At 43.6% G+C, this 26,192-nt stretch overlaps 1 protein-coding gene across 7 annotated transcripts in view; it reads left to right on the forward strand.

Moving 5' to 3' along the window:
• DCP1B (decapping mRNA 1B) overlaps nt 1-9,485 on the forward strand; it is an 88,489-nt gene extending 79,004 nt beyond the window's left edge. For all 7 annotated transcript variants that reach the window (XM_084809307.1, XM_084809302.1, XM_084809304.1 and 4 more), the window contains one exon: nt 1,109-9,485. In XM_084809307.1, the coding sequence (XP_084665433.1) occupies nt 1,109-1,189 (81 nt within the window). In that variant the 3' untranslated portion in view covers nt 1,190-9,485. The remainder of the gene's footprint in view (nt 1-1,108) is intronic.
• Nucleotides 9,486-26,192: the final 16,707 nt, after the last annotated feature.

Consider the following 26,192-nt stretch of genomic DNA (forward strand, 5'->3'; position numbering starts at 1 on the left):
TTGCAATGTTGTGTAGATGGTGTTTTGTTTTATTACAGAAGCTACTCCCCCATATTGTTAATTTGGCCCTTCAGCCAGTTTGGCTATTGTGAACATATTTGCTCTTGGATAACCACATTGTAATCATACCATTGGAAAAGTGTGGGTTGTTGTGCCCTATTCCTCTCCGCCACCAAGTTATTTCCTACAGCACCAAGGACCTAGACCCATTAAAGGGGGCACTAACCACAGCTCTCACTTAGTGTAGGATATGGACAGGACAGATGCAGGGTATCAACATCTCCCCATAGACTCCTATGAATATTGAAGGCTAGGAGCTGATTGATGCCCAAATGCTGTTCATGCTTCTAACCAGATGAAATAGCAGTAGGGATCCTGCTTATAGCTACCTTTTGATTGTGGTGGTACATAAGAACATAAGAAGAGCAATGCTGGATCAGAACAAGGGTCCATCTAGTCCAGCATTCTGTTCACACAATGGCCAACCAGCTGTTGACGGGAGACCCACGAGCAGGACATGAGTGCAACTGTTCCCCAGCAACTGGTGTACACAGGCTCACTGCCTGATACTGGAGCCATCAGGTGTAGTAGCCATTGATAGCCTTCTCCTCCAGGAATTTGTCTAACCCTGTTTTAAAGCCATCCAAATTGGTGGCCATCACTGCATCTTGTGGTAGCAAATTCCATAGTTTAACTATGCGCTTTGTGAATAGGAAGTTGTTCCTTTTATCTGTCCTGAATCTCCCACCAATCAGCTTCATGGGATGACCCTGGGTTCTAGTATTATTAGAGACGGAGAAAACCGTCTCCCTATCCACATTTTCCACATCATACATAATTACTTGTATTTCCTTTAAGATATTCAAAACAGCATTATAGTCTCACAAAAAAACTATGAGAATTAGGATGGTAATGTGTGACATGTCTGAGACAACCAAATGAGCTTCATAAACCAGGAAGAACTTGAATTTGGGTTTCCCAACCCTCTAGCTGTTGCACCACAGCACTTCTAGTAATTTAGATCCTACTATCAAAAAGTTCAAAACATATGGAATCTTAATTTCTCTGTTTTTTTTTTCATTAACAAATTCTATGCATTTTTCCCCAGAATGACGACAACTTCCTAAACATCATTTATGAAGCTTACCTTGTCTGCGTGAGAAAAGCTGCTCTGAAAAAACCTATGTGAAGCATATTTTTAAAATTAAATGTGTGTGATGTCCCAAACTTGCCTTTTTAAAAACTGTAATAATCACATGAAAGAAATTCTTTGGCTTTCTACAAACCTTTAAATGATCCTCATTGGCAAGTATGCTAAGAAATTGGTGGGAACTGGTAGTGCCTTCCTGGGTGTGGGATGGGGTCACAGTGTAAAGACAAAATTAAAATACTTCATAATGTTTTTCTTCATAGGCTGTATGCCAGCTTGTATAAAGACTGATATTTTCTGTTTGGTTCTCTCATCGTGTGTGTGTGAGAGAGAGAGAGAGAGAGAGAGAAATAAATAAATACATACATACATACATACATACATACATACATGTTGGATATTGGTTACCTAGGCACTTTGCTGGGAGTTGAGAGGTGGAAGTTCTTGTATTACTTAGCGCTATTTACAAAACATGGTACTCGTTGTTAACCACCAGGTGGCAAGCTAGGACTGTTGTTTAGAAATATGAAGCGACCATGAAAGCTTTGGCTGGAGACAGATCACTTTTCAGAGAGTTGAAAGTGTCATGATAGAGCCGCTGGTGCCTGTCATTTGCCCACTATCACCTCTGTTCACAGGTTTAGCAAGTTGCTCAGAAACCTACAAAACCAGTTTGACCAGAGATGACAGCAGGACAAAAGAAATGAGTGCACACACTATGGACAATGATGCCTCTTTCATATCATCTCCAATTCTTGTAAAAAAATATATCATCTGTCTCCATCCAGTGGAATGTGCTAGTGAGAGGGCTGCTTTTCATGTTAGTTTTGTTAATGTCATGCTGTGACACAAATCAGAGCTGTATCTGAAAAGACAATGTGGGAAGGGTCAGACCAAAGGGCTGTTGCTGCAAAAGACTTGTGCGTGCCAAGAATTGGAGAGGACTTGGCATACCTGTTCCTTTCTTGGAAATAGACACTTGTCAGTTCTTCCCCCACTATGTTTTGTGAGAGCACACCTGCCATTTAAAAATATGTTGAAGAAGGAGGCAGTCCAAAGAAAGTTAGGTGCACAAAATTCCCATTACACTCAATGGGCAGTGTTTCCATTACTCTTGTGATTATGCTCACTGCAACATAGCCCCAATTTACCTACTGTCTGCTAACTATGAAAGATATAAGATTTTTGTCTTTTTTAAAAAACTCTTCTTTTTGTAAGCAGATATTTTTCTATTTTGTGACCAGAATATTCATAACAGTGGATGGTAAAATTATAGCCCTTAAAATATAGTATTTTGTTTCTAGGTGTTCTTGCCTTTTGATGTAGATTTAGGCCAGCACCAGGCTGTGATACTTCTATGTGCTTCTAGGGGATAGCTGCATTGTTTTTAATTGTTCTGTTAAAAATAGCAAAAATAATAAATAGTTTCATTTTCACTGTGTTGTTCCATGAGCAGATGGACAATGGTTTCAATGATCCATTTGTAAAGAAAATAAAATGGATTACACAGATTGTGCTTTGGATTCATCTTATTACCACAGGGACTAAATATTCTGGGCTTGGATGGATGCTTTTCAGTGTTGTGGTTTTAAGATTTGAATCTAACTTGCTTCAAACATGAATACAACTTAAGTACAGCACAAGGTGTTCCTTACATGAGTACAAGGTGGTTTAGAATCACATGAGAAGCAGCAACTTGAAACATAGCATTCTGAATTTAGATTTGTCAAATAGAATTATGTGCCTTTGTCAATTGTAGATTATTTGCCTACAGAGTCCATCACCCTACTAGTAGAAAAAGAATTATATCAAGGATAGTGTTCTGCTCTGAGAAGAGAACTTGAGTTGCTACTAACAACAGATTCTCAAGAGGGCTTACAATGTTTAATTTAACACAAGAGAGGGAAATAAATGCAGGGAAAACAAGGGAAGAATATCCATATATTTCAGTTAGATTTAGGATTAGTTACAATAGGATATGGAGATTAGGAGGTCATGCCAAAGGCTTCATGGAAAACATGGGTTATGAGGAGGGATTTGAAGGAAGTAAACAGTGTGGCAACTCAGTAAGCATTCTGGGAGGCAATGTCAGGAATAAAAGATGGCAAGGATGAAAGGGCAAAGCCATTTGGAGGAGGAGGAGACCTTTGGATGAGAGAGGACATAGAGCAGGAAGAGTGAAGGTTACAGGCAGGAATGCTTTGGCATATAAGTGTGGAGAGGTAAGGGAGGCAAAACTATGGAGGATTTTGAAACTAAGGACAAGGAGCTTGTGCAGTGTCTGGGATAATCCGACCTGAGTAACTTTGATTACCGTGGGGAATGATATCTTATAAAGGGCAAGTGCAGGTGTAATGAGGGGAATATGTCAGAAGAAGGAACTACAGGTACTTCAGCCCAGCAAAGAATTACTTCTGGAATACTGGGACATGCCTCAGCAGAGCCAGAAAGTCTGGTTACCCACAGACACCTATAATATGCCACCCTCTCTGTATAGCTTGCTGTATCTCCTCAGTTCTTCAGTCTGAACAACTCATTGTGAGAGCTTCAGCAGGTGCCATTCTTCAGAACTGGAACTTATGTAACACCCTCCATGTTTCGAAATGCCTGACGCTGCTGACAACAGTATTGTCTCATCCCTGCAACAACCCAGGGGGTACAGTCTGCTGTCATTAGGCCCAGAAGGAAATGTGTTAACAAAAAAGGGGAAGGAATATAGTGTTGTAACACAGTACTTGCCAACTATATATATTCAGTATTTACTAGCCCTAAGTGAGAAGCTAATCTCCACTTCATTTACTGTCTTGGTTTGTTTTTTCATTAGAAACCTGCAGCCAAAGATTCACTGTTTCAAGTCAGTATGCGACATTCAGTGCTTCTTCCCCCATACCGACACCTCTTTGCCCCACATTTTCCTCTCTTCAAAGGTTGCTTGCCTATATACTCTTTTCACCCCTCTCTGGACTAGGTATAAACAGAACCGTGATTCCATGAAAATATTGCACAAACATTTTTATACAGGCCACAGAATTCAGCCTTCTGAGAAACTCGGCTTTCTTTAAGAAGCAAAAGCAAGTTTCTAGCCCATATAGTTGTAAAGACTGAACATTTCTGGCAGTGCCTGCTGAAATTTAAGAAGTCATGGAGCAGGGCAGGGAGGAGGCTAGCAACACAGGAAACTGCCTTATAGCAGGCCAGAGTATTTGTCTATCTAGGCTGGTATTGTCTGACTAGCAGCAGTTCTCCAGGGTCTCAGTCAGGCAGCAATCTTTCACATCACCTGCTTCCTGATCAGTTTACCTGGAAATACCAGGCATTAAAACTGGAACTTTCTGCATGAAAAGCATGTGCGCTATCACTGAGGTATGATCCCTTTAAAGTACAGGACTAGGATTAACAGGAGTCAGGAGACGAGGCTTCAGAGGTCCTTGTCCTCCCTCATTTTCTAACACTTGTGCATAATTATTGTGTTTGCCAGATTAGAGAAAATGGCAAGAGGGTCTTCATGAACCTCTGAAACACCAGCTTCCACGTTTTTAGCAGCACTAAAAGATATTTGTCCACTCCAAGAACGTATCTACAAGGTCAGTGAAATATGAAAAAGGCAAATTTTTGTATATTCATGGTAGATCTAGTATATATCTACTTCTTTTTCAGGGATATTTGCCTGCTGTTTCCTGATTTTTGGACTTTGTGCAAAAATAAAAATGGAAGTTGTGATGGGGGAAATGTGAAGGTCATTTGAGAGGTACATTTGTTGAATGTATGGATTCTGATGGATTGCCCTATTGGCAAATAGATCTGACTACAGAAACATGGGTTCCTGGAAGAAGGTTATCATGTTGGAAGATGCTCAGAGAAAGCAAATCTGTTTTTCTTTTATCAAATTTTATACCTTACAGCTAATAAAGTAATATACACTGTATCCATACTGTTTTCCACACTGTATTTATCTTTTTGTATATTGTTACAAATACTAGAAAATTAAGAAATAATTATTCAAACAGGTAATAGAGGAAATGGTTAAGCAGGGATTTGAGCTCCATTTCCTGAGCCCAGCACGCCATTGTCTTCACCATACTAACTTTCTGTTAAGCACTGGTATTTGTGTCTCAAAGCAGGGCCTCCAGCATCTTTTTGGCCCCTCAATTCTGACCCCACAAGTAGCTAGATACGCTAAGTTTTGGGACTCAAGGGTGCCCTCTAGACTGCAGTACTACTCTTGAGTACTATCTGCTGTTTGCACAGCCTGTGGACGGTCAGCTGACTTCTCAAGCCAACAGAGACACACCAAGCTCTATAAAACTTCCCCTGTGAAACCATAGTCTGAACAACGTGGTACATCGAGTTGCAATCCTGTCTCCTTCCTCTGGTGTATTATATCTGTGCTGAAATCAGGCTCCATCTTTTATTTATTTATTATTTATTTATTATTGCATTTATATCCCGCCTTTTTTCCTCTTGCAAGGAACCCAAGGCGGCTTACATTATCCTCCTCCTCTCCATTTTATCCTCACAACAACAACCCTGTGAGGTAGGTTGGGCTGAGAGTGTGTGACTGGCCCAAAGTCACCCAGTGAGCTTCCATGGCCGAGTGGGGACTAGAACCCGGATCTCCCAGCTCCCAGTCCAACACTCTTGCCACTACACCACACTGACTCTTCAGCCTATCACATCGCTAGGCCTTAGGCCTGACACTTTTTTGTTCATGCTCGCCAAGAAAATGTTCAAAATGGAGAAGTCTGGTGACATGGGATTAGTCTAATTTCAGATGATAAGGTTTACTGCTTGGGTCGAGAGGGATGATTCAGGAATGTTTATTTGCTTAATGTCTCTGCCTTAACATTAGCAGGCAAATATAGTGTCAGCCTTTATCTGTCATATTTCCTGCATTGGGCTGGATGCATTAAACTACACTCAGAAGATGGTACCAAAATGTCAGTATATTAAAAGAAGATCTCTGATTTTAATTCTGTTTCTGCTGGTATATTTACCATTCAGATATACTTAGTGAAAGCATTATGATCTTGCCCTGTACTTTCTCATATAGCTTTAGATTTTTTAGCCAGGTTTTATGGCACATAGAGGGTAGAATCCATCTATTCCTCACATGGGTGTTATCAACAAGGTAGGAGTTTTTAATTCTATGTTTTATAATTTATGAAATCTTAAGTTATAATAAATGCACAGAACAGTCCATCAGCAGGCACCAACCCTACAGCTGCCAAAAGACATGGGACAGACATGGGCTTGCATGCTCTCCCCTCTGCTCTGGTGAGGAAGAAATTGGAAGATTTCACTCCTGGTTTATAGTAACCAAAGTTTAGCATTATTCCTGAACCTGGATAAACTGTGATTAGTCATTACTATGGTTAAGAAGCAAGCCAACTTCAAACCTTAGTTTATTGAACCAACTTCTTTCAATAAACAATAGTTAAGATTAATCACAGTTTAGGGTTCAGATATAACACTAACCTGTGGTTAATTGAAATTGGAAGTGAAAGCTGATCTACTGTGGTTGTGTCAGAGGAGGGGGGAGGAGCACATGAATCCAAGGCCTGTGCATGTAATAACTATAGTTTAACATTATGTTTGAACTGGGCTAATGTAGCCCCTTCCATTGGTCCTAGGTGACACTCTGACCACCTGCCACAGGGACCTTTCTCTTTGCCATACTTTGCCTTTCCTATACTTTGAGACAATAGGAAAAGGTAAACAAGGATATTTGCCTAATATCCCCTGATCTACCTAGAATATTTAAATTTTTGCATATTCTACAGGTTAGCTGTTGGATCGTTGCAGTCGCAACCCGTCAAAACAGCATAGAGGAATATCTAGGAGGGGGTCTTATTCAGCAGACATGCTAGATTTGGCATAAGGACTCCTCAGTGCCAGCCACCAATCTAGAAGTGAGTCATATGAGGAAAGGCTAAAGGAACCGGATGTCTTTTAGGCTCAAGAAGCGAATATTAACTGTTGAAAGTTGTCAAATTATCTCAGAGATTGTCTTCTCCCCATGGTACCTTCGCAGCTGTTAAGATTAACTGAGACTGCCTTCTTGATTGTATTGTCCGTGCAATGAAGTGCAGAAAGGAGACAGATATTGAAAGGTGTTCTCAGTGGCTGCCCCACAATTGGATAACGTCCATCCCTTAGACCAGGGATCTCTCACCTTTTTGGGACTGTGGGCACATTTGGCATTTTAAAAAAGTGTCCTGGGCACCACCACAAATTAGCTGCTGGAGGGGGTGGAGGGCCAATTGCAAACATGCTGGCAGTGCCCCCACCCCATCTCTCTGTGTGCACATGACTGTTCACCCTGTGTGCACACTACTGTAGCGCTCTCGCTCTCTCTCAATTTCCTCCCTATTAAAGCCAATAGAACAATCCATCCACTGTTTTAATAGGGAGAGGAAATCCACTGTTACAACGTCCTTGATAGGTCACCATCCAACCTCTGCTTAAATGTATCTAATGAAGGAGAGTCCAGAACTTTCTGAGGCAGTCTGTTCCACTGTTAAACAGCTCATACCATCAAGACGTCCTTCCTAATGTTTAGTCTAAATCCCGTTTCTTGTAATTTGAATGTGTTGGCTTGGGTCCAACAAAGCAACAAAGAAAAAATTTACTCCATCATATATGTGACAGCCCTTCAAATATTCAAAGATGGCTATCATATCACCTCTTAACTGTGTCTTGTCCAATGTACCCAACTCCTTCAACTTGTCCTTATAGGACTTGGTCACTGGTCTCCTCACCAATTTTTGTTGCCCTCCTTTGGACACATTTCAGAGCATCTAAAGTTAGATTTCCCATTTGACAAGTGCAGTGCATAAAAACAATCAGCATGTAACAACAATCATAGCAAACTTTCTGGAAAAGGAAAGATGAAGCCTTTGAAAAGACAGTGTTATATGCATTATAAATATATATTGCAAAGGACTAGTCTAGTTTTAGTCTTTTCAGCAAAGCCAAAAATGAATCTTGTGGCACCTTGAAGCTTTAATGTTAACAAATGTATTGTGGCATGTGCTTTCATGGACCAGAGAGAGCTTACCTCATCAGATGCATGAAATATTATCCTCAGTAGGCCGATATACACATACCTAGAGGAGAACATTGTAATCAGTGGGGCTGAATGACCATAAAATGCCAGAATATAGCCTGTGATGTTTTTGAGTAGTGTAAGGGTCAAATGTGAATGGTCCCTGTGTTTACCTTGTGTACAACAGCAGTTATTGGTAGCATTTCTTCAATGTCTGTAGGTAATTTTTTAAAATTTAAAACTGGTTCAGATCAATTACCAATATCCCAGCCTATTTTCTCTTGGTATTTGCTTGTAAATTTCCCCATAGTGGAGTATTTAATTTATATGGAAACAAAAGAGTATTGACAGATAAGAGAAGCAGGCAGGTTCCTAGCAGCTCCTGACAGAAAACAGAGTCATGGAAGGAGGTTAAATTCTCAGTTCCTCAAGGAATTATTACTAAATTATGAATAAAATAGCAGAGACACACAAAATTTGATGAGAGAGACTTACAGTTCAGTCCTATGCATGTTTGCTTAAGATGTAAGTTCTATTATATCCAATGGGCTGTATTAGCAATGGGCTGCTAATACATGTGTTTAGGATTGTAGCCTTTAGGATGTTTTCCCATATGATATTATTCCCATCACATGCAAATGAAATGTGTTCTAGTGTTGTTGTTTTTGTCTTCTTTTAAACAATGGGATGTAGTCCAGCACTAGTCTCACACTAGGTGGATAGCTGATTGTCCTGCTATCTGCCTAGAGATTTTAGGTGCTCCCAGACAAGACTTTTATTATGCAATTGCCCTGCCTCAGACACAGAATTTTATGAGGTGCATAATGCCTTTAATTCATAGGAACAGGAACCTCCATCTGGAAGCAACCCATATGCTTGAAATTCTATTCCAAATGGCAGAGGGAGACAGAACGAAAACAAGAAATACCCTAACATGGACAATATTTTTGTATGCAGCAACTCCAGCATTAAAGAGTTTAAATCCAGTTGTGGAATGAGCTCCCTAGAGACATTCGCCTGGCGCCTACGTTGTACTCTTTCCAGTGCCAGGTGAAGACCTTTTTATTTTGCCAGGAATTTTAGCATTTTTGTCTTTTAGCTCTGCTGTTTTAGATTTGTTACTGTATTTTAAATATCTGCGTTGCTGGTAGGTTTTATGCTGGTTGTACTTTTATACTGTAGTTAATGCTTTTATATTTTTATGTGTTACTTGTGCTTTGAATTCTTGTGACCCGCCCAGAGAGCTTCGGATATTGGGTGGATAGAAATGAGATAGATAGATAGATAGATAGATAGGGCCACTTTTGCAAGAATTCCCCATCTTCATTTGTCTCTGTAGAATCGTTCACTCCTGCTCAACCACATCAGTTCCTGGGTTAAACAACTCAGGAATTATTGTTACGTGTGACAATGACTACCAGTCGTGATGGCTATATACTAGATCCAGGATTGGAGGCATCATGACTCTGGATATCAGTCCTTGAGGAACAACAGAAAGAGAGGGCTCTTGCCTTCATGGCTTCCCATAGGCATCTGGTTGGCCAGTGTGGAGAATGGGATTCTGAATTAGATAGGGCTTTAGTCAGATCTAGCAGGCCTCACATGAGCATGCCACTGCTGGTAAAGCATGAATTGGTGAAGCACTTCTCTCACATCTCTGCCAGGCTTTTACAGCTCTGCCTTTAGGGGAGTGATTGTTTTTAGGCATTTTAGGCAAAAAAGAGAATTAACTTACAAAGATATAAAGAAAGTTCTTGTGCTCATCACCTGAGTTCTCATGATGGGATGGCTTATAAATGTGGGGAAATAGTAAGAATAATAAGTATTATATCTCCTAACCGTATCTACCTTGCAGGGTTGTTGTAAATTCCTTGGAGGAAGGGTCAGATAAAAATGTACCCAATAAAATAATGCTATTGGTACAACATGCTTATACAGCTATATTCCTCTAGGGGCTATCACAAACCTCCTTACCAGGCTTTTAGAAAATTGTAACAAATGAGTGATTCAGAAAGTAGCAATCTTTGCTCTTGCTCTGGTCAGATCAAGGTTGTTGTTCAGTCGTTCAGTCGTGTCCAACTCTTCGTGACCCCATGGACCATAGCACGCCAGGCCTTCCTGTCCTGCACTCTCTCCCGGAGCGTGCTCAAGTTCATATTCATTGCATCCGTGATGCTATCTAGCCATCTCATCCTCTGCCGTCCCCTTCTCCTTTTGCCTTCAGTCTTTCCCAGCATCAGGGTCTTTTCCAGGGAGTTTTCTCTTCGCATTAGGTGGCCAAAATATTGGAGCTTCAGCTTCAGTATCTGTCCTTCCAATGAGCACTCAGGGTTGATTTACACTTCCTAATATACATTATCCAGATTCATCTGCTTTGACAAGTTGCTTCTTTTAGCCTGGCACCAATCTGTTGTGGCCTTTGATGCCATTTTTTGTCTCTCATGAGTTTGATTTTATTTATCATCCATCATGTTGTGTGTCCTCATTTTAACATCATCATGTTTGAATGCCTTGTCGTAAATGTGTAATCTGATTCAGAATTTTTTTACAGAGGAAGCTGAGTAGTAGGGGGCTGCCTGACTAAATTATGCAGGCAAGAGCTCTCTCTGCACAGAATAAAGCTTGGCGGGGTAAAGCTTCTCTGCTTTCAGCCATCATCACGTTCTCCTTGATTTATTCCTCATTCCTTACTTGAACACAGGCTTTGAAAATGAACAAAGAAGATTAGGGTTTTAACATCTCTTGTAACTCTCCAGAGCAGCAGTGTTCCATCAAAATTAACATTTGTGCATAAAGAGAAAAGGCACCAGTGTTTCCCCATTACCTGCCTTGCCATCTCTGCTCCTGTATAGATGTAAAGTAGCTTAGAAGCTGTCAGAAAATAATACCTGTTCAGTAAAACACACCTGGGGAGATAGGTAACACTCGCCTTTCTTGCGCATTTTCAGACTTAGCCAGTGGCACAGGTCCTCCTTTTTTTCAGTCAGCAGCAGGAGAAATAATGGTTCCCCATAGAATGTACTGATTAATCCTAATGTTGCACACATGAGCTGAACATAAAGCCATTACTCTGTGTCAGGGTGGATACTGAGCCAACAGAGCCCCAGAGCAGTTCTGATTCTGAGGAAGAACAGCAATCTGTGGCAGAGGAGCTCGCTCATCTCTCACAAGCACAGCAGCTGGCAGAGATTCCTCCTGCCAGCATTCCTGGGAGAGAGAGTGACCCTGGCAGTGAGAGAGCGCTGGAGGGGGGCTTGCTGGATGCTCGATGCCAACGCCGGGAGCGACGACAGCTGGAGGGCGTGGAAAGGAGGCATAGCACTTGTTTGGCGCGCAAGCAAAGGTCGCGTCCCGAGGACCCAAGGGAAAGAGGGAGGATCTCTCCCTAGCCCATAAGTTCAGGGTTTTCCCGTGATTCTCCTTCAAACAGGGACCAACTGCCTTACCTGGAGCTTAGGCTACTATCTTTCCCCAGTGCTGTTCCTCGCTTTGGCGCTAGCGACTAGTATACTGAAAGAGTCATAAAGTAATAAAGGAATAAAGTATCGGAAAGAATTCCTCATCGTCTGTGTCCTGAGTTGGCTATTGGTGGGGACTGCAAGAGGCAGCTAGGGCGCTCCTATCTGGGAACTACAGATCAGTCAGTCTGACATCAATCCCTGGGAAAATTCTGGAGCAGATGATAAAGCAATCCATCTGGAAGCACCTTGAAAACAATGCCATGATTACTCGAAACCAACATGGATTTGTCAAAAACAAGTCCTGCCAGACAAATCTGATCTCATTTTTTGATCAAGTAACCTCCCTTGTAGACCGTGGGAATGCTGTAGACATCATATACCTCGACTTCAGCAAAGCTTTCGACAAAGTGCCCCATGATATCCTGATGAGCAAACTAGCTCAAAGTGGGCTAGATGAAACAACGATCCGGTGGATCCACAGTTGGCTACAGAATCGGACTCAAAGAGTGCTTATCAGTGGGACCGTCTCAAACTGGGGAGAGGTAACGAGTGGGGTACCGCAGGGCTCAGTCCTGGGCCCAGTGCTCTTCAACATTTTTATTAATGACTTGGAGGAGGAGGTGCAGGGAATGCTGATCAAATTTGCAGATGACACAAAATTGGGAGGGATAGCTAATACTTTGGAAGACAGAAACAAAATTCAAAGTGATTTGGATAGACTGCAGCGCTGGGCAGAAAACAACAGAATGACATTTCATAGGGATAAATGCCAAGTTCTGCACCTAGGAAAAAAGAAACCAAATGCACAGTTACAAGATGGGGGATATGTGGCTCAACAACACTACAAGCGAGAAAGATCTTGGAATTGTTGTCGATCACAAGCTGAATATGAGCCAACAATGTGATGTGGCTGCAAAAAAGGCAAATGCTATTTTGGGCTGCATTAATAGAAACATAGCTTCCAAATCCCAGGAAGTACTAGTTCCCCTCTACTCAGCACTGGTTAGGCCTCATCTGGAGTACTGTGTCCAGTTCTGGGCACCACACTTTAGGAAGGATGCAGACAAACTGGAGAGGGTTCAGAGGAGGGCAACAAAGATGATCAGGGGACTGGAAACAAAGCCCTCTGAAGAGAGACTGAAAGAACTGGGCCTGTTTAGCCTTGAGAAGAGAAGACTGAGGGGAGATATGATAGCGCTCTTCAGGTACTTGAAAGGTTGTCACAGAGAAGAAGGCCAGGATCTCTTCTTGATCATCCCAGAGTGCAGGACACGGAATAATGGGCTCAAGTTACAGGAAGCCAGATTCCGGCTGAACATCAGGAAAAACTTCCTGACTGTTAGAGCAATACGATAATGGAACCAATTCCCTAGGGAGGTGGTGGGCTCTCCCACACTGGAGGCCTTCAAGATGAGGCTGGACAGCCATGTGTCAGGGATGCTCTGACTTGGATTCCGGCATTGAGCAGGGGGTTGGACTCGATGGCCTTGTAGGCCCCTTCCAACCCTACTATTCTATGATCTTGACACTCTGTGCCAGACATGCCCATGCTCTTATGCAACCTTCCCCAACCTATGGCCATGCTGGCTGGAGGAGAGGAGGAGGAGGATTACATTTATGTCCCACCTTTTTTCCTTTTGCAAGGAACCTGAGGTGGCTTACATGATCCTCCTCCTCTCCATTTTATCCTCACAACAATCCTGTGAGGTAGGTGAGGCTGAGGGCCAGTGACTGGCCCAAAGTCACCCAGTGAGATTTGTGGCCGAGTGGGGACTAGAACCTGGATCTCCTGAATCCAAGTTCACCACTCTAACCACTGCACCTCACTGTCTCTCTGATGGAGATTATGGAAGTTGTAGTCTCATACATTTGGAGGGCTTGCCCAGGTCAGGGAAGGCTGCTTTTATGCATGTGTGTGCACAGCAGAATTGGTATGAAGGGTTCCTCGTGGCCACAGTGGCTTGGCTTCTGTTTAAAACGTAGATTTGGATGTTTAAAAGAAGCATCTGGCTCACATCTATGTTAACATCATCCCCGAATGCTGTACTTGCCAACTAGAAGGCAAGCAGCTGGACCGCACATGGCAAATTATTTTGGACAGGAGTGGGACTTAGTCCCAGAATTAAATGTTGGTATTTCATTGGGTTTCTTTTGCTTGGAATCATGGCAAATTGATAGGCGCTTTGGAGGTTCAGGTTTTAACTTCTCACAAGTAGAAGGAAGTGTCAGTGTGGTACAATGGTCAGTGCAATGGCTTTGAATATAGGAATTGGGGGCAGCTCCACCCTTGGACAGAGTGAGACAGTCTGCCACAGGGGTTATGAGAATGGAAGTAATGTGCCAGTTGTACCTTTGGATGGGGTGAGACACATAGGCAACTTCTGTTGTTGTTCCCTGTTGTTCAGTCCCTGCCATCTTCAATTAAACATTCTCAAGCACCAGAGCTGGAAAACCTCTTGGAGAGCTGCTGCTAGTCAGAATAGACTACCTAGATCAATGTCTGCCTGTGTAGAAGGCACCTTTGTATGCTTATCTAAGTATGGCCACCCCATAGTATGTACAGATAGCACTAAGAGAGACTTGCAGAAATATCGCACGAAGGCTAAAATACAAGTGGTGCATGCTTTTCTTGGTCATTGGGAAAGCGCTGGAACTATGAGCTACATTCAGAGAAGTCTCATGGTACAGCCCTTCTGGAAGGAAATTACATGAATGTACAAGAGCTCTGCACACAGTACATCAAAGAGAAGGCTAGGCTACATCCGCCATCTCTGATATACTAGTTTTCTCTGTGTCGACTTCTATGTGGAGAAGAATTCAAACATACATCCCCTGTTTACATTCTTAAGTGGTACAGTCCGAGAGGGCTATACAATGTTTGCTTTTTTTTATTGCTGAAGATATATCTGTCTTATGGCTAGAATGAATATCATAAGTTCCCAACCCAGTATTTACCTAATGCAGGGCAGGGGGAAACTGTTAGGTGGGAGGGGGTGCTGAAACCTTTTATTGCTTGCCAATTCTCCCCTGTAAATGGCCTCCAGTTTGTTTTTAGACCATTTCTACTCCTTAGGCATCTATGCACCAGCCTAAAATCCTGCATTTAAAACGGGGCTTTCTGCTTCCATTTTAAATGCAGGATCACAATGACTCCCTTTTTCACCTGCTTCCCCCCCTTCTCCCCGTATCTGAGTCTTCCGTATCTTTCATTGATCTTGCTCCTCTTCTTGCCGCTTTTCCTCTTTTCAGGGAGGGAACTCGAGCAGAACACAAGGGGTAATTTGATAGCTCGTTATCTGGGATTTATTTAAAAACGGAACAAATGGCATTTAGTGCAGGAGACGCCCTGGAGGGTCATGTCAAGATCCCACAACCTTCCCTGGAGGAGCCATCTCAGTTGCAGGATAAAAGCGCCCTGTGAAGAAAGACCTTAGCAAGGCTCTGATGCCAGAAGTAAAATGGCCTCAAGGGAGCATTTGGCGGAGAATCAGTGGCATAGGAAGCAGTAAGCAACAAGTCCTCCTGCCCACAAATTCTCCCCTGCCTTGCCCTCTCCACTTCCACATTTGCATTACTTCAGCAAACAAGATTTGGGACTACGCATTGTCAAGGTAATACATAATAAATCCTTCCCCAACCTGGTGCCCTCCAGATATGTTGGGGAAGGCTGATGTAGGTTAACAAAGGTTAATTATCTTTCTAGCCGTTATGAAAAGGATGGACTAACACTAGTCAGCTGAGTATGGGTATATGATTTTCCAACTGCACTGCAACAAAACACAACACTGTATTTTAATCTGTAAGGGCATCTTTGTAGGACTCAAAATGCATAGTAAATCTATATGAACATTTTCTTCCAAAACAAGCACTGTCAAGTGCAGAAGAAAGCATGTGTCCTGTATGAAAGCTGGCAGGTGACTTAACTAATAAGAGACTTAGTGGAAAACAAAAATTGTGATCAGAGCCTGAGAAGGAGGAATGACCCTTCCTGAATTCTTTCTTGGCCCTGAGCTGACAAATGTTAAGAACCAAACCTCGCATCCAATAATTAGCAATTTACAATAGCGCTCTATGCAAATGGTCTCTATGTGTGGGCAGAGAAATTGGGGGGCCTTTTCACCCAATTTATCTGGTGGAAATAAATTTTCCAACACTTTCAGGGGTGGGGAGCCATTAGCAGTGGCAATAGCACAGTTCCCCCCCCCCCAGGTATGTTTCTGTATTTTGCTGCTATTGCAAGTAAAAACAGCAACAACTGGGAGCCTAACCATCATTTTGCATCTGTCTGAATGTCCCAGATGGACCTGGTATTGTTCTGGGACATTGTGTTGGGGGGAAATAGTGGCCACCAGAAAAAATGGTAAAGAATATTTTGAGAAAGTTCTTCAAAGTGGCCTACTTTTTCTAGGGCAATGAGAAAAGCAAAAATCTCAAGAAATTTTCAGAGAAAAAAGTCTGAGAAATTTTGGTGCATCTCTAATTCATAACTTTATCAAGTAGCTTCGAAGAAAATCTGTGGTCCCTTACCTTTGTTATAATCCACTGTAGATGGTCACCTGAAGCTGCTAACTAAACCTGTACCACAAGATTTTAAAAATCAAGTTCAAGCCTAAATACAATTCTTAGCAATTTGGCCTTTGTACCTGTGGATCATGACATCAAAGGGTAATAAAGCACTAGAAAAAACAATGTATAATTTCATTCCAGACTGTGCCATGCCAAAAAAGAAAACACCCATGGGTTGGTTTGTTTTTTGCTTAGTTTAATAAATCACATGGAACCATGTAATTAACATATGATGTAACAAGTAACTTATTGTTTTTGAAGGAAGAAAGGAAGCAACTAGGAAACCTTATAGGTTTTGTTTGACAGCCAGTTAAAAGAGACGTCAGTATTACAAATGGCACCTATGAACTTGGGTTTAAGGCTAACTTGGTTTCAAGATTGTCTCAGCTGTCTGGTTAATGTTAGTCACAATAAAGCTAAGCACAATAGAACTAACTGTGGCTGCCATGTTTATTCATGTGTCAGACACGCCAAATTTCTTCCCCCACCCAGTTCCGACACTGGAAGTGAGTCAAGCTGGGAGAGAGAGATGCTTGGACTGATAGACTGTGGTGGGGTGAGGAACGGTGACAGAAGATGCAGACCCCCACATTCCACATGTCCCTTTGATGTTAAAATTAAATCCACCCCACCCCTATACATGAATGGGGCAGACACATAATTTTTGCACAGTGCTTGAGTGGTATAGACAGAGTGAATGCCTTGGGCTGGGGAGGTTTGGGCTTCATAGCCCTACTCAGCCATAAAGCTAATCTTGGGCAAATTATTGAACTTCACCTCCCTGACATCATGTTTTTGAGGAGAATCTCATGTATGTCATCCAGAACACCTTGGAGGAAAGGACAGAAAGGATACAAATGTGATATAAAGAACCTGGATTCGCAATAACAGGTGGATAATAATACAGATAATAGGTGAATGATACAGCTTCCTTTCTTACCCTTTTCAGGGTGAAAGCTTCAAGCACCACAACAGTCAGTCGGCACATCTTTATTGCATTTACAAATGTTGTTTTTCTGTAGTGCAGATGCCCAAGAATGCAAACTAGGTGGCTGGATAGTACAAGAAAAATAGTGAATATCAATAAAGAATCAAGGCAAAAATCCACCCATAGCCAACCCAGAGAAAAGCGGGGGGAGGGGGATGAGAAAGCAAATAAAAATGTGGAGAAAGGGACCTTTGCTTAAAGAAGAGAGACTGCCAGCTCTTCACTCCGAGGGCCAAGAAGTTTTATTATTTTATGATTGTTTATTATATTTCTATACCGCTCCATAGCCGAAGCTCTCTCACAATGTAATGTAATTTTGTAATCTTTTACAAAAGTTAAAACATTAAAATACAAGGTTTTAAAATGATTTACATAAAGCATATGGACAATATATACAAACATATAACTAAAAACAACTTTGAATTAAAAACAATTTTTTAAAAATCCAGCAATAAAACACAGCGTAAAACAACACTGCTTAAAATGGTATACAAAAGTCAGCAAAAAGAACAAGAGTCCTAAAAAGGGAAGGCCTGCCGGAATAATAGAGTCTTTAATTCCCGCTCAAAAACCTTCAGAGAGGTCAGCAGGTGCATTTCAACCAGCAGGTCATTCCACAATTGAGGGGTGGCAAAGGAAAAGGTCCTCTTGCGTGTGGCTGCCACTCTCACATTAGGCAGCCGCAGCAGAGAGCCTTCAGAGGACCTTAGGTGGCGGACTGGGACGTAGGGAAGAAGGCACTCCCTAAGGTAAGCTATATGTCCTCGCCCTTCATCAGTGCAATAGTTGGCTTAATTCCTCGCTTCAATCTGTCCCTAAAGAATTCTAATAGGTTTTGTACAAACCCCTCACTTTGGGTTAACCCTTCTGATGGGTCACCTGCTTATATGCTGCTTGAACCAAAATTATTTCTGTCCTACTGTAGCAGAAATATGTTTAGGATTATGTCTGCAATGGAACATATCCTTCCAGCCCCATAAATGGTTTTGGTTGGCAGAAGGGGATTGAAAGCTGGGGAGGGAATAGATGGGGGAGTAATTTCTGGGGTGGGAGGAATATTGAATCTTCAGCAATCAGTTAATTAAATATAAACAAAACCCTCCAAATACACTCATCTATGTGGTTGCCCTCTGTAATGATCATAGAACACCTTGACTCCAGCTACGCTATGAAGTGTATGTAAAAACACTTAGGTGTGAGGTAGGAGAGAGCACTTCTTGAATCCCTCAGAGTGGCCAGCATGTGCCCAGACACAAGCATCTGATAGTACAGAGAGCCAGTCACTTCACAGTTTTAGTCTAGTTTCCAGCTCTGCCACTATACAAAATTCCACATAAGAGAACAAGCAGAGGCTGTGTCATTTTCCACCTCATCAGGGGTAGCAGTGGCCACCAGGTTCTCTGGCACAACAAGATCTTGAACTCTTGGGAGTCTCAGTCTGGCCAATGAAAAGACCAGAATATGTTTTGCATATAATCATAAGACTCGAGTTAGCATAAATCAGCCTTGGTAGGCTGAGTAGTTCTATTCAGCAACAAGATACATGAGTCAGAATAGGTCCATGTGTCTTTCAGATTTGAACCTACTTAGCAGGGATCTAAGCAACACAATTGAATTTTCTTTCCAAAGATCTATTTTACTACCACAGAGCAGACATTAATCTCTTAAAAAAAAAATTCCCCTTAGCAATCAAATTCTCTTTTAGTTATGTTGGCATGCAGTGAAAGAGATTAGGTTTAGCGCTTTGCATGGATATTAGATGACGAGAGCAAATGATTCTGTACTAGTGAGGAAGGGGAGGGAATCTGCCTTACAGCATGTAAAAGGGCTGCCTTTTTACCCAACCAGAGGGGGGGGAAAATGAAACATCTGCTCTCATTATTTATTAATTTCTTATTTTAATTCGGTTCATGGTGGGAAATGCTTCTCTGCCCCCTCCCTACTGTGCTCACTTGGTGTCTCCCCTGCTTTTTGCTCTGGGCCTCCTGCTGTGGCTGCTAAGAATAACAATGGATATCCTGGGCTGAAAATGCTGCGGGTGAGAAATCGCCTGCTTTATCCTGGACTGCTTCAGCAAAGCTAAATTTAGATCATAGTGGGGGAAAGCACCTGCCAATTGGAATTAATTGGTATGAATTCTTTGATGCTTCTTTCAAAAACCTGGAGGAAAATCATGTGGTTTACCAGAAAACAATAAAAAATAAAATAAAATGAACTCTTATTTGCAGTGTAGAAAAAAAAAATCAACGGTATGCTGGAGTAAGTCTCTTGTTTTAACTGCAGTGTTCAGTTCCATATCCTCCTCCTCTGAATTTGCCATAAACAGGCATGATGTAAGCAGTGGATCAAAACTTGCCCTCTATAGTCCACAAATAGCTATAAGTTTACTCATGGGTAAATAGCTGTGAAGGCTCTGGATTCACCTTATTGAAATAAGAATGTGCCAATTCTCAGCGCACCCAGTTGAAACAAACCTTTAAAGGTCCAAAGCAGGAAGTGGGGACAAGAGTTAAGACACAAGCCTGTTCAGTGAGCACATGCTGGGCAATGGATGCTGATAGGTCTGATGTCAGTGGGGTGGTGAATCTGCTCTGGGTTTCAGGCTGAACCCTAAAGCAGCTGTCCAAGGAGTTCTGCACCTTGGATAGCAGATTTAGAGTTCTGGCTGAAACCTGGAGTGGATTTACCACCGCACTGACATCAGAGCCACCAGCTCCCACTGATGCTGGTTATAGCAAAAAATGTGGTTTTAGAGTTTGTGAGAGCCATGAAGCACATCAGTCAGAAATATTTCTTATTTGTATGTTGCTTTTTTAATCTGATTGGGGAGAAGAATCAGTAAATGGGTTCTGTTGATAAGTGGCAATTTTGTGGGGTGACTGATGCATTCAACCTATGTTGATTGATTAAAGAATTGACAGTGTGGGAGAAAAGAATGGATGGCTTGATAGTGCTGTGGATACTTACTGTAGTTTGTACTGAGGTGGATCAAGAAATAAGAATTGATTAATTCTGCAGATATTGCTAGAAAAGCAACAGGTTCTCCTTTTCTTCCCCTTCCCATTTTTCTTATCGGTCTGCTTGAGCCCCTCTTCCCCCATCCCTGCCATGTTTATTCTATTTCTCTTTAGAGGTAGGAGCTACCTTGTCTTGTATATAATTCTGTATAATTTAGTAGGCAATTGAATATGGGACAAATGTCCCATGTGTCCAGTAAGCAGGCCAGTTTTACAGACTTGCTTGAACTAAATAAATCAAGTTCTCTCTGCGCATCTCAAATTTTCTGCAATTTAACTCTAGACATGACTTTAACCTTGTTGCTCCCTACAAATTTCTATTACAGCTGTGGCTCATCTGTTTCAGTTTATCACTGCTATGAGCCTTTTTACACATTACACATCATGAGATGGTAAATGTGGGTTTATATTTGGCACTGACACACTTGCAGATGCAGGGTTGTCTTGCCTACCCCATCCGTGATATTGTCATGTTGTGTGTTTCCCAGCCCCTACTCCATATCATAGGCCTGTCCCACCCACAAGCCTACCAGCAGGGATGGAGGGGAAATATGACAGGGGCAGCCATTTTAGTGTGCCATTTGGCCTAGAGAGCCACAGCCAATCCTGCTTTCCTAACGATGATGTGTATATGATCCACAGGTCTGTCCCTCCTTGTACTTATGTTTTACATTTTCAATATACCCCTTAAAAATAATGATGTGTGAATCAGCCCTAAGTGAGAATGACTTCCTGGGTCAGTGGTTGTGAGCAACGGGAAGAGGTTCTCACTCCATGACCAAATCCTAGTTGTGGTTCCTTTTGGAACAGAGGAACCGGGAGCCTCCTTAAGCCACACTGACACAATATCACACAATATATGGTGCAATATGATGCAAATGCATTGCACAAATAGCAATACGTTTGCCATTGTGAAAAATTCCTTTTCATGGAATTTTGCTTTGTTTCTAAGGGGTTCAGACTGATAATTGCACCAATACTTTGAAATGCATACATTGGGTTAAGCACACACACACACATTTAATCCATTTGTGTTTCCCACCCCTGCTCTCTCTTGTGCATGGTATATTCAATTCCTCTTACATTTGAATTTCATTAACATGTCTTTTCTTTCTCTCTTCCAAAAGACTGATGAGGAAGTTACATGAGAGGGATTTCCCACTGATGCCTGGTGCCTCCCTGGGTGCTTCCCACTGTCTCCGCCTCCTGCTGTGGACTGTTCCTCTTCCATTCAGCCTTTCAGACAGCCTTCAAAGTACAGGGCAGGGCTACTGTGCAGGCAGTTTTTTTAAAATAAATTTTCCTTTGGGCTGCAAATGAGCTAGCATGAGCAGAGAAGTAAGTAAAATGGATCCTGTCTTGTGCAGCCACAAAGGGACAGCACAGAATAACAGTTCTTGTGATCAGAGATTGTCAGGGTGGACAGTGAGCCCATAGAATCCCAGAGTAGTTCTGATTCTGAGGAAGAGCAGTCGCTCCTGGGAGAGCCTCAGAATCAGAACTACTCTGGGATTCTATGGGCTCAGTGTCCACCCTGACAGAGATGCATAGCCATATGGCCTGTTGCTGCCAGACAAGTGTCTTGTGGCACTTTAAAGACCAACAGAATGTGTAGGCCACGGCCTATTTCATCAGAGGCATGAAATGGTCTGGAAAGTGGGAAAGTTATACATGTCAGGTCCTGGTTAGGATAAGCCCATGATGGTATCAGAAGGAAGCAGTTATAGTGGTGGGTTGGAGCAGAGAAAAGTAGAAGTTTATTTTATTTATATGCCACCTTTCCACTGTAAACTGTGCCCAAAGCAGCTCACAATAAACATTATCAAAATATACAACATTAAAGCATGTTGTTACAAAACATATCAGTGGGTTGGATCCAGATCTAAGTGCATGCAGCTGGGCTAATGGAAGCAGACTTCCCTGCTCCCTCCTCCCCAGGGCAACTCCTGTAGCCCTTTGAAAATGCTACACAGAAGCACAGCTGCGGGGACCCTGCTGAATGGGATAGACCAGGGTGCAGAGAGAAGGGGTCTTATCAGGCCAGGTGGTTCACACTAGGGTGGCCACCTACACATCACCCAAAAAAAGGACAAAAGAGGATGTCAGTTTGCATAAAATTTGCATATGCTAATTGATATGAATAGATGCACATTTAAGAAGAATTACTATAACTTGAATAGAAATACAACGTATCTCACCATAGTGTGGAAGAATGCAACCAGGTGACCTGTGTGCCTGCCTGCTCAGTCTGCTGTTTAGTGCTAACTGTTGATGGCCAACTTCAAGGCTCCTGCTCCCCAGCTTCTTATGGTTAGAATCATAGAATCCTTGAGTTGGAAGGCAGCATTTTGGCCATCAAGTCCAATCCCCTGCTCAGTGCAGGAATTCAGTTCAAAGCATCCCAGACAGATGGCTGTCTAGTCTCTGCTTGAATACCTCCAGCAACAGAGAGCCCACCACCTCCCTAGGCCTTTGGTTCCATTGTCTGACTGCTTTGACTCTTAGGAAGATGTTCCTGATGTTCAGCTGAAATCTGCCTTCCTGTAATTAAGCCTGTTATTCCATGTCCTACAGTCTTGGATGAAAAGAGAACTGGTTGAGGCCCTCTTCTGTGTGACAAACCTTCAGATTCTTGAAAAGTGCTATCATATTCCTCCTCAGTGTTCTTTCCTCAAGGCTAAACATACCATACTCAATCTTTCCTGAGAGGACATAGTTTCTAGTCCCCTAATCATCTTTGTGGCCCTTCTCTGAACTTGTTCCCATTTATCTGAATCCTTCTTAAAGTATGCTGTCCAGAACTGGACACAGTATTTGCATTTGCGTTTTTTTTTTGCAGCCACATCACACTGCTGACTCATATTCTGCCTGTGATCAAATACGACTCTAAGATCCTTTTCACATGTACTATTGCCAAGCCAGGTATCCCCCATCTTATACCTGTGCATTTGATTTCTCTCTGAATGAAGAACATTTGATTTCTCTCTAAATGAAGAACTGGCAGACCGCCAGTCCCTGCAGGACCAGGCCCCCAGGTACTGAGCCAGCTGTGCTGCTTCCACCTGCCCCTCCCTGGAGGGGCTACATAAGCTGGCTGGCTGGCTGAGGTGGCCTGGGAGAGCCAGGGCCTGCAGGAGAAGCCACCACCACCACCGGGGAAGAGGCATGCCTGCTGCTGCTGCCACTGCCAGGCCTTCCCTGTGGACTTCTGCCTGGCATTATTTTTAAGGGGATTTTTAAGTTGTTGTTGTTTAATTTCTGGGGGATTTTGTTGTGTTTTTAGGGGTGGGTAGCCTGCCTGATAGGCAGGAGCGAGGGGGCATGTATCCACCTGATGGAGGCAGTGGGGGGAGTGTTGGGGGCCAGAACATACCGAGGCTGGGTGGCAGGCGCTGGTGGAGTACTAGGGGCAGGCCATGCCAGGTAAGGGGAACAAGGGAGAGATGTGTAGTATCTGTCCCCTGCTCCGGGCCTGTCCAGAGCCAAAGGATGGCTGGGGGAGGTGTGACTCCATCTTCTGGCCTTGGTTTGCTGCTCTGCAATGCCAGGTCTGTTACCCAGAAAACCTCCCTCATCCATGACATGATCCTGGACGAGGGTGCAGACCTGGCATGTATTATGGAGACCTGGCTGACCGAGGCTGCTGCTCCAACTCTTGCGACCATGTGTCCAGCTGGATTTTCATATGCACAGCAGCCGAGGGCTGGGGATCAGGGAGGGGGAGTGGCTGTTATCTACTGAGAGTCCTTGGTCTTCACCAGACCCCCTCTCCAGGAGACCAGGGTTGCTGAGTGCATGTACTGGAGGTTGGGCCTGAAGGGCAGTCTGAGGATTCTGCTCGTGTACTGTCCACCCCGCTGCACGACTGACTCCCTGGCTGAGGTACTTGAGGTGGTCTCCGATGTGCGTGTACAGTCCTCTAACTTACTGGTGTTGGGGAACTTCAATGTACATTCAGAGGCCATCCTCACAGGAGCACCTCGGGACTTCATGGAGACCATGGCTTCCTGGGAGCTGCACTATATTCTAACTGGGCCCACCCATGTAGCCGGTCATGCACTAGACCTTGTGTTTGTTTCTGGAGAAGCAGGGAGTGATCTGGAAGTCGGGGGTATATCCACCACCCCCTTGTCATGGTCAGATCACTATCTGGTGACATTAGACTTCTCGGTTCCACAACCCCTCCGCAGGGGTGGAGGACCCATTAAAATGGTCCACCCCAGGCGTCTTATGGATCTGAATGGATTCCTGAACGCGCTTGGGGATTCTCTGGAGCATGCCAACGGCCACTTGGTCGAAACCCTGGTGGGTGGCTGGAATGCTGCAATCACTGGGGCATTAGATCGGGTGGCTCCGAAACGCCCTCTCCCCCTGAACAGGGCTCGGACTGCACCATGGTTCAATCCACAGTTACAAGCTCTGAAACAGGAGGTGAGACAGCTAGAGTGCTGGTGGCAGAAGTCTCGCTCTGAAGACGATCAGACACGGGCTAGAGCTGTATCTTCAGCCTATCACGTGGCGGTGAAGGCAGCAAAAAAGGAATATTATGCTGCCTCCATCGCGTCTGCAGAGTGCTGTCCCAGGAGGCTGTTCTAAGTGGTCCGGAGCCTGGTGGGTCCTGTGGCTTCGGAACCACTGGAGCATTCTAAGGCCTCCTGTGAGGCCTTGGCAAGGCACTTTGCAGATAAAATTGATCGGATAAGGAGTGTTACTCCGCACACTGTGGATACAGTTAGTGAGCAAGAGGCGGCCTGTGGCAAACCGGTTTTGTGGGATCGGTTCCAGCTTCTTCCTTCTGATGAAGTGGACAAGGTGCTTTCATCTGTAAGGCCAACCACCTGCTTACTTGATCCTTGCCCATCTTGGCTCATTATGGGCTGCAGAGAGAGACTGGGTGAGGGGATCAGGGTGGTGGTGAATGCCTCCCTTGAGGAGGGCATGATGCCATCAGCCCTCAAGGAGGCAGTGATAAGACCGCTCTTAAAGAAGCCCTCCTTGGATCCCCAAGTCCTGAACAACTTTCGCCCAGTCTCAAATCTGCCATTTTGGGGTAAGGTGATTGAGCGGGTGGTGGCGGTGCAGTTGAAGGCACACTTGGAAGAAACTGATTATCTAGACCCATTTCAGTCGGGCTTCAGCTTGGACATGGGACAGAAACGGCCTTGGTCACCTTGGTGGATGATATGAGAAGGGCTCTGGATAGGGGTGAATGCTCCTTCCTTGTTCTCCTCGACCTCTCAGCAGCTTTTAATACTGTTGACCACAGTATCCTCCTGGATCGCCTGGAGGGGTTGGACATTGGAGACACTGTATTGCGGTGGTTCCAGTCCTTCCTCTCCAGCAGGTACCAGAAGGTAGCACTGGGAGAGGAGGTTTCGGACCCGTGGCCACTCAGTTGTGGGGTGCCACAGGGTTCCATCCTCTCCCCGATGCTATTTAACATCTATGTGAAGGGAAGGCCGGCCAGCCCCCACTGGACATTCCAGAGGGGCCTGCCTCCTCTTTAGCTGCAAGTCCAACTCCCTCCTGAGATATTGCCTCTGGATCGCTCTCAAGGGCCGATGAGTCTTTGAACTCAGGTAGGCCAAGTTCATCCTCAGAGGAGGATGCCTCAAGGGAGGGGCATAACAGTAACATGTTCTAAGGAGTGCTTGGTATGAATTGAACTCTTATACAATCCCTAGGTTTGACTACACATCACAGACTCCACCCCCTTGATGGAGAATAGAAAGCCTTAAAGGGACAACTCTCAAACCTAGAGCCTCCCAATCTGTTACCTCTCCATTATTGTCTTGAAGTGCACTGCCCAAAATGATGAGCAGATATGCTGGCACCTGAGGCTCTTGGTGGATACTAGCTCCTCTGTGATGTCTGGTTGGGGACCACAATCACATGGGGGCCAGCTCAGGTGTTCCTGGTTCAGGGGTATGTAGTGTTGGCAAGCTGCTCAGCAGCAGAGCACCAC

This window comes from Heloderma suspectum, chromosome 7 (assembly GCF_057233095.1).
Source record: "Heloderma suspectum isolate Gila_16-S chromosome 7, 16-S_ref, whole genome shotgun sequence".
NCBI classification, from domain to species: domain Eukaryota; kingdom Metazoa; phylum Chordata; class Lepidosauria; order Squamata; family Helodermatidae; genus Heloderma; species Heloderma suspectum.